At 36.4% G+C, this 8,436-nt stretch overlaps 1 protein-coding gene across 1 annotated transcript; it reads right to left on the bottom strand.

Annotated features, from left to right (window-relative positions):
• Positions 1-2,451: 2,451 nt before the first annotated feature.
• On the bottom strand, positions 2,452-7,795 carry LOC308406055 (cathepsin K-like; the record flags this gene model as incomplete). The annotated part of the gene is made up of 6 exons (XM_080896857.1): positions 2,452-2,564; positions 2,746-2,854; positions 3,238-3,403; positions 4,357-4,503; positions 7,002-7,220; positions 7,784-7,795. 6 exons carry the CDS (start codon positions 7,793-7,795, stop codon positions 2,465-2,467), a joined length of 753 nt encoding a protein of 250 aa, XP_080752983.1. The 3' UTR covers positions 2,452-2,464.
• Between the last annotated feature and the right edge of the window lie 641 nt (positions 7,796-8,436).

Raw genomic sequence — 8,436 nt, 5'->3', positions numbered from 1 at the left:
CTTTTCTGAGCCTGTCAAGTCCTTCTTTTGACCCATTTTGCCAAAGGAAAGGACGTTGCCTAATAATTATGCACACCTGATATAGGGTGTTGATGTCATTAGACCACACCCCTTCTCATTACAGAGATGCACATGACCTAATATGCTTAATTGGTAGTTGGCTTTCGAGCCTATACAGCTTGGAGTAAGACAACATGTATGAAGAGGATGAAGTGGACAAAATACTCATTTGCCTAATAATTCTGCACTCCCTGTATTTGATATGAAACATACGTCAGAGACATTATCCTAAACTGGACTAACAAAGGACCATGAGTACAACATGAAACGTACATTACATGGTGTAATGCTAAAGTTCATTGATCATTTTAATCATAAACTTGTTGAAATATTGTTACTGAACATGCAAACATCTGCTGATGAAAATGTGTTGATTTATTGGTCTGTTATGAAGCTATTGCTATTTCTAATGTGTTTTATCACTTTCTGATGTTTTATTAATTAAACAATACATGTATTGTTGTGTTATCTGTAGCTATAGTATTTATATATATTTATTTATAGTATAGCAAATATATTTAATTATTACTGTTTAAAACACTAATATGTGACATGTATTAGTAGTGATGTTGTGCTGAGGGTTAAAATGCCTTTTTGTCTTTTGGTATACTACAAAATGACAATAAACCATTAATATATGTCTATGCTGTGCTCGTATTTATTTTACCCTACTCAAATTCAATTTATGATGCATTTTATTTTGAAAGATTTAAAATGGTTCTTTAAAGAACCACTCAAAAAAGGTTCTTTAAAATGGTTCTTTTAAAGAACCATTTGAAGGACCTTTTTAAAAATGGTTCTTTAAAGAACCATTTTTAAAAAGGTTCTTTGAAAAACCATTAAAGGTGCCCCAAAGAACCATTTCTTGATGGTTCTGTGGGGCACCTTTAAAGGTTCTTCAATGAACCACTGAAAGAAATGGTTCTTCAAAGAACCATTGTTTGAAAGGTTCTTTGTGGCACCAAAAAAGGTTCTTCTATGGCATCAGTCTAAAGAACCACTTTTGGTTCCAGTTGGCACCTTTATTTTTCTGAGTGCACACACTCAGCATTTTATGCACATTAAAAGTGTCTTACTTCCCACATTTAGCCTTTTCATTACACCCTATGAGCAATCAAGTTTTTTTTAGTTTTAATTTATTAATTTATTTATCTTTAGTTCAGTGTAGTTGGGTTTATTTCCAGATTGGGGTTTCCTCGTTATTATTTTATGTTTTAGTTTAGCTTCTTATTAGACTGAGAGTTGTGTTTCTGTTTTATATTAGTATGGCAGAGGCAAGATTAAAGTTCAGAATAAACACAACAGAAGCACATCGTTTTGTCAAAGAAGGTATCTCACAGTCATGTTTCATATGCCAGAATTCCTTTCTTGAAATTACAAATTCGACCAAGCTGACAAAGTTATTTCCAACAATATTTCCTTTGAGTTTTCATTTGATCTTGTGAGTTTTGTACAGAATGGCATAAAATCATAATTTTAGCTGTAGCTACCCATATTAACTATGAGACTATCATGTGTCCAAATGACAGTTTTCTCTGAGGGTTAGAAATATGGAAATGGAAAACTTGGAGAATGGAAAATTATATTATGGCAATTTACTTATTAGAATTTTATATTTAATTCATTGAAACTAATCAGAAAGGTCAGGAAGGTCATTAAAAATCTTGGAAGTTAATTCTGCAGTTACAGAAGGTCAAAATAAATATTTGACCTGTCAGCTGTAAATGAAAGATCATGAGGTCAGTACGTTGTCTGCTGTTGGATGAACACAGAACACTGAAAGAGGAACAAACCAAATCATGCATTTCAGTCATGAACATATAAGTTCAAGCAATGGTTTCATGGCACTACATGCTTTTATAGAGTAATTCAGCACCATATAAATAATAATCATTAATGCAAACTCCTTGTGGTGCCAACTATGGCCGAAAAAATACAAACGTCACTCATTTTCCTACATGAAAATAGTCATGGAGTTAGTGTTGGAGTGATGGTGTTCCTTACTTCAAAAAATATAGAAATATTGCACACTTAGTAGAATAATTAAATTATAAATATAAACACAACAGCCACTTTATATACCTGTTAAACCACTCATTAAAACAATGACTGATTATCAGCCAATCCAATGGCAGCCACTCATTACATTTAGGCACATAGACAGGTCAAAACAACCTGCTGAAGTTCAAAATGTGAAAATATCCATTGATATTATAGGAAGGAAACAGTAACTCAAAAAAATCAGTAATTATAACCAAGGTGTGTAGAAAAGTATTCCAAATCTTTGAATGCACAACATGTCAAGCAGCTGTTATGGCCGGTCTAGGGGTGGGGTGTTCAGAGTAAATGCTTAAGTGTATATTCGTCTTATAGTAGTCTAAGCAAAGCCCATTCCCTAGTCTGTTCACACGATGGGGTAGCTAGCGAGGTTGGTGATGCCGCAGACATTGCCACGGTTATGTGCCATCAAGATGTATCCCTTGTTGCCCCATTCCTCACCCCAGCTGTGAAGAAAAGACAAAAGATGGACTTGGAAATGACGGAGAAAATGAAATATCACCAGGAGTCAAACAGCATTTCAGCTTATCATTTTGACAGATGACATGAAAACAACAACCAACCAACACTTAATTTTAGTGGACATTTGAGCCACCTGATGCCATTCAGACAAGTGACATGTCCCACCTGTTCTTTACAATCCAGTACTTCTTCCCCTTGGTGTTCACTCCATAGCCTACTGCCAGTACGGCATGATTGACGTCATCTTTGTTACAGTTGGGATCGTAGTAAACACCTGGGTTCACAACAGAGAGAGAGAGAGAAAAAAAGAGTGAGCTGCATTAGTGAACAGTGCATAAACTATGTACCTCGCACACTTTTTAATGTTGAATATAACCAGAAAGTTGTTGATGTGTTATTATGTTTAATTGTTTTACTAGCTTATACAGACCATTATAACTAAATTTTACTGCTGCCTAATTTAAAGTTTATTGCTCAAAATGAAGGTGTGAACTCCATGTTTAGTTTATTTAATTCATATTTAATTAAGAAACCCTGACTAAACAGGCCCTTAAATTCTAGGATTTTATTCCACACACTTTCCTTCCCTTATATGAAGTAGGTGCAGGTAACAATTTCATTTGACCAGACATATGAGAAGTTCATATGTTCATATACCATGCTTGTAGAACTGGAAGCTGCTCTGTTGTGCATCGATGCCCACAGACACTGGACCAACTTTGTAGAGTGCAACAGCCAGTGCGCGCTCATTACCCACTGGGATCTCCTTGTAGCCTTTGCACTGGGCTGCCATGCCTGATGCATTGTAGCGGCAGGTCTGATCCTGCAGGCAAGACAAAGGAGGAGAAAATGCTAAAAGCGTTTGTTGCCGATTTTAAAAGTGTCAATTCTTGATATTTAAGATGCTACTTTTCATGTCCTTACCTCACAGTATAATCATATTTAGGTAGAATATCGAATTTTAATCCAATGGTTATTACTGATTAACCGACAATAAAAGAAAGTTAATAATTGCTGTATAAAATCAATAGTCAAAATACTTGCTATGCAAGGTTTTAGTACCTTGTGACTCTTTTGTCACATGTTATATCACATGATGTGTTTGGTGCAATTCCAACTAGCCAAACAATAGAGAGACGGCAGATTTTTATCATTACCGAGCAGATGTACTTCCTTCTCATATTACCAAATGACTAAAGAGGAAACTATGCTCACTCTGTGGGAGAGTTTCCACTTCATCATTTCTGCTGAATCACCTCCCTCTGGTAAGATGTTTGCAGCTACTTTACTGTCAAAATGAAATATTTTCTTCCTCGTTGCATGTTGTTGGTGAAGCGTGTGAAGGGGACAAACGTGACACCCTCACAGCCAAGTGAGAACCTCTTCACCATCTATGCATCTGCAGCTAACAGCTGATTACTGGGTATTATTTATAACAACTAGGTTAAAAGACTTTTTATGCAAAGCTTCTTTGTAAGAGTGCGTTACCAGAACAACTTCGAGCTTATCTTAAGTACTGGAAGAGGTGGGGCAATCACTCATTTAAAAAACAACAAACACCAACTAAATTATACTTGTTTATTACTTTAAAAACCCCCGCTTGACTGCTTTGGACCATCTTGCTTTTATGTGTTCAAGCACCCAGTGATATTAAAATATAAGTGCTTAGTTTATATAGGATGTGGCACTCACTACATGAAACCAACTGAAGTGAAAGGCTCAGATTAATAAGCTACTTCAAGTTTAGTTGTGTGTTTGGCAGAGTGGGTTGCTCACCTGTCCAACATATGGGTAGGCCGCTTCAGAGTCAATACCTCCATTTTCATTCACATACTGGAAGGCATTGGTCATGTAGCCTCCTCCACAGCCGTCGTTCTCTGTAACACAGTCCACCAGGTTCTGAGGACTGAGGTCAACGAGTTGCTAAAACCGTTTGTTGCCGATTTTAAAAGTGTCAATTCTTGATATTAAAGATTTTCAATTTCTACTGTGTGTCAGTACACTGACACACAGTGGCGCTAATGAATGAATACATGCTAGGTATTAAGTGAAATATTGGGTTATTATTAGTCAAAAGATTTAGGAATTGCTACTGGAGCTCATGGGCATTAACTAATAAATACACACACACACAACACAAAATGCTTTTGCAGGTACCATGTATTTAACCAAAACCAAAGGAAAATAACAAGGAAAGAAAAGGGAAAACTTCAATAAGCACTCCAGCTGCAGCGGTGCAATTAATCAAACATACCCAATTGGGGTGTATAAAGACAATTAAATAATCCTATACCTTTTATCAAGCAATATAGATTCTCAAATCAACAAAAAATGTTCCCCTATAAATAACACACATCAACATCAAAAACACTGATCCACTCTGAAAGGGAGAAAGTCCATGGATTTTATCTATGAATTTTATTTATGCAGTGTGCATTAGAGATATCCAAGCACTATTGTCCATAAACGGGGGAATGGTGTGTATGAATGTGGAAATCAGTGTGATTGGATAATCTTTGATAACTTCCTACCAGACCAGTGGAAGTGGAAGCTTCAATGCAGAACGACTTCTGCTCCTTGCCGTTCATTGGCTGGCCATCCTTTTTTTTTTTTTTTTTTATCCTTTTTTAAACCCAAAAAGGGTCACCTGGCCTGCATCAAATAAACATGGCCAATAAGAAATCACAAGAATATGAAAATATCAGCCAGTTGAGCTAAATACATTAAGTTATTCTTGTTCCTGTGTACACAATTTATAGATAGATAAATAATTAAATAAACAGTATATTTTATCAATAAGAATTTAACAAAAAATAGTTCAACTGCTATATACAGATTGTATAGCTTCAAAACATTTGTTATCCAACAAATATTAGTCAACTCAAAACAATCCAATTAGCGTCAGCTGCTAGCACCACAACAGTCCAAAGTTCAAACTCACCAATTCCGTTCTGTTTGGTGTATGACAACACTATGCGGCTCTTGCTCACAGTAGTCGGTGTCTAAGTCACATAAAGTTATAGTGGTTGTTAAAATAATGCATTAGAACGGGAAAGCAAGTGTTTGCCAATACGAACCTCCAGTAACAGCTCTGTCAACTGGCTTGCCTCCACGCATCTGACCGGAGGAAGCCGGGACATGCTTTTGAGCAAAAAATTAAAAAACAAAACAAAAAACAAAACAAAAACAAAAACGCCCTTTTGTGTTGGTGGAAAAATGTGCCATGTCGACCAATCAAAAAATGATATGGCAACATGACATTTGGTTGTTTAGGAGAAGTTTTGAGAGAGGGAGAGGGGGGGGAGGGGGGGGAGAGAGGGAGAGACAGCAGAAAAACAGAGAGAGTGAGTACATACATATTGAATGCAGAACACCTGATTGTTATATAAATAGTTTGAAATTGTTATAAAAAAAAGAGGGTAAAATGTAAATAGCTGCAAATAACTTTGTTGTTTGAAAAGATTTGTGCATATAACATTAAAATTGACAATTTATATTTGCATTTAAAGTTATGAAATATGATTCAATAAACATGTTTGCGATTGTTAAAAAATATAACTTTTTCTGCTCGGATTTTATGTTTTTTGTCTGATTTAGATCATTTTTATGTCAAAATGAAAGCATAACTGTAAATTCAGAAACGTGAGGTTGTGCTGAAAAGAATGATACCAAACAAGGCAAAGTGCATAGTTTTTAAAGGTTAAATGTAGAGGTAAAATCAAAAGTGGTTAAAAAAGGCCAATTATACACTGGAGCCCAGAGGGTTAAACATTTTTTTTAAAAGTAACGCAATAGTTATTTTTCAAGTAATTAATTACTTTTAGAATCTTGTAACTCAGTTACTAACTCAGTTACTCTTTTGAAGAAGTAACTAGTAACTATAATTAATTACTTTTTCAAAGTAACTTGCCCGACACTGATTTTAATCCAATGGTTATTACTGATTAACCGACAATAAAAACAAATTAATAATTGTAGTATAAATTAATAATCAAAATACTTGCTATGCAAGTTTTGGTACCTTGTGACTCTTCTGTCACAAGATTCACAAGGTACCACTGATTACTGGGTATTATTTATAACAACTAGGTTTTTGTGAAAAGTCTGCAAAGCTTCTTTGTAAGAGTGCCTTCACAGAACACACTTCTAGCTTATCTTAAGTACTGGAAGTACTGGAAGATAATTTAAAAAAGAACAAACACCAACTAAATTATACTTATTTATTACTTGGAAAAAAAAACTTGCCTGACTGTTTTGGTCCATCTTGCCTTTATGTGTTCAAGCACCCAGTGATATTAAAATATAAGTGCTTAGTTTATAGAGGATGTGGCACTCACGACATGAAACGAACTGAAGTGAAAGGCTCAGATTAATAAGCTACTTCAAGTTTAGTTGTGTGTTTGGCAGAGTGGGTTGCTCACCTGTCCAACATATGGGTAGGCCGCTTCAGAGTCAATACCTCCATTTTCCTTCACATACTGGAAGGCATTGGTCATGTAGCCTCCTCCACAGCCGTCGTTCTCTGTAACACAGTCCACCAGGTTCTGAGGACTGAGGTCAACGAGCTGCCCGGTCTGCTTGGCCAACTGCCCCTCAAGGGCCCCGGCAGAGCTAAAGGCCCAGCAGGAGCCACAGGAGCCCTGTCAGGGGTCAAAGAAAGACTGGTGAGTAAGAGGTTTAGTTTGATATGTACATACCACTGTGACTGGACTGTTGCTGACAACAGTAAGAGGAAACTAAGCCGACATGGAAGCTATAATCAGCAGAAATGTAAGAAACCCAGACCAGACCAGAGTTGGTAGGAAACAGGAATAAATGTGCACATTGTAAGGAAATATAAACCCAGCTGTTCTGATAGGCATTATTTGTTAAGCAAACCATTTGCAGAGAGCCTGTTTTTTTCATCAAGATTTATCATATTAAAGAGAATCAAGTTAAACAGATTAAATCAACATCACAGCAAATGCTGTGTCTTCTCCTGTCTGTCCACCGGGAGGCAGACTGTGACCACATTGACAATGAAAGAAAGCCATTTCTGTTTGCTGATCGAAATTCTGTAACTGCTGTGAATTTGGGTTGTAAATAGAATCAGCTGCTGGGCAGTTTGTGGTGTTCAGTAATGTCGAAACAGTGTTCATGACACACAGTGAGAAATGGGCTTTTTTACAGGTCTGGACTGACACATCCAGCGCTAATGAATCACTGACACCGCCATCGTGTTTGGCTTTCACCCAGGAAACAGGGACTTGCTGTAATATAGATGAACGTTTATGTTGAATTTAAATGAAAAGGTTATTCTTGTTAACATGTGTTGGGTGTAACTAATGCTTCTGTGCCTGAAAAGGAACAGATCCCTTTCCCTGCATGTTATGAACAACCTCCCTGGAGGAGTGCATGATGTAATAACACTAGATTAATGCTTATAGCTCTGAAACACTTACATGTAAACATACATTTGGTTTTAAAGTGTGTCTCATTCCCTAATCAGACGAACATTTATTAGCTTATTATTTTCTTTTTTTGGCCTTCATTTTGAAATATCTGAGTCTTCACACCTCTAATGCTCCACCTCACTCTGCTGCTTAGAGATGCCCCAATTAAAAACGTTGTAAATCTTAAATCAGATCGCTGAATGTTGTTTGTGGCTTTGAGCTCTGCGATAACAGAAATTTGCCTGAACTGAAGAAAACATCAGAAACAGAATTCAGTCATCATAAAATGAGCTCAGGATGAAGCAGCAGAGCTGTTACTATGCAGAGACTGCAACCAGTCTGCTGCATAATTCATGAACCAAAGGAACCAAAGCAAGAGCTAAAAAAAAAAAAAAAAAAAAATCCTGTTTATGGCTGTGTGTTC

This window comes from Rhamphochromis sp. 'chilingali', assembly GCF_963969265.1.
Source record: "Rhamphochromis sp. 'chilingali' genome assembly, chromosome: 11".
In the NCBI taxonomy this organism is placed as follows: Eukaryota; Metazoa; Chordata; class Actinopteri; order Cichliformes; family Cichlidae; genus Rhamphochromis; species Rhamphochromis sp. 'chilingali'.
This window is presented reverse-complemented; position numbering and strand designations above follow the sequence as displayed.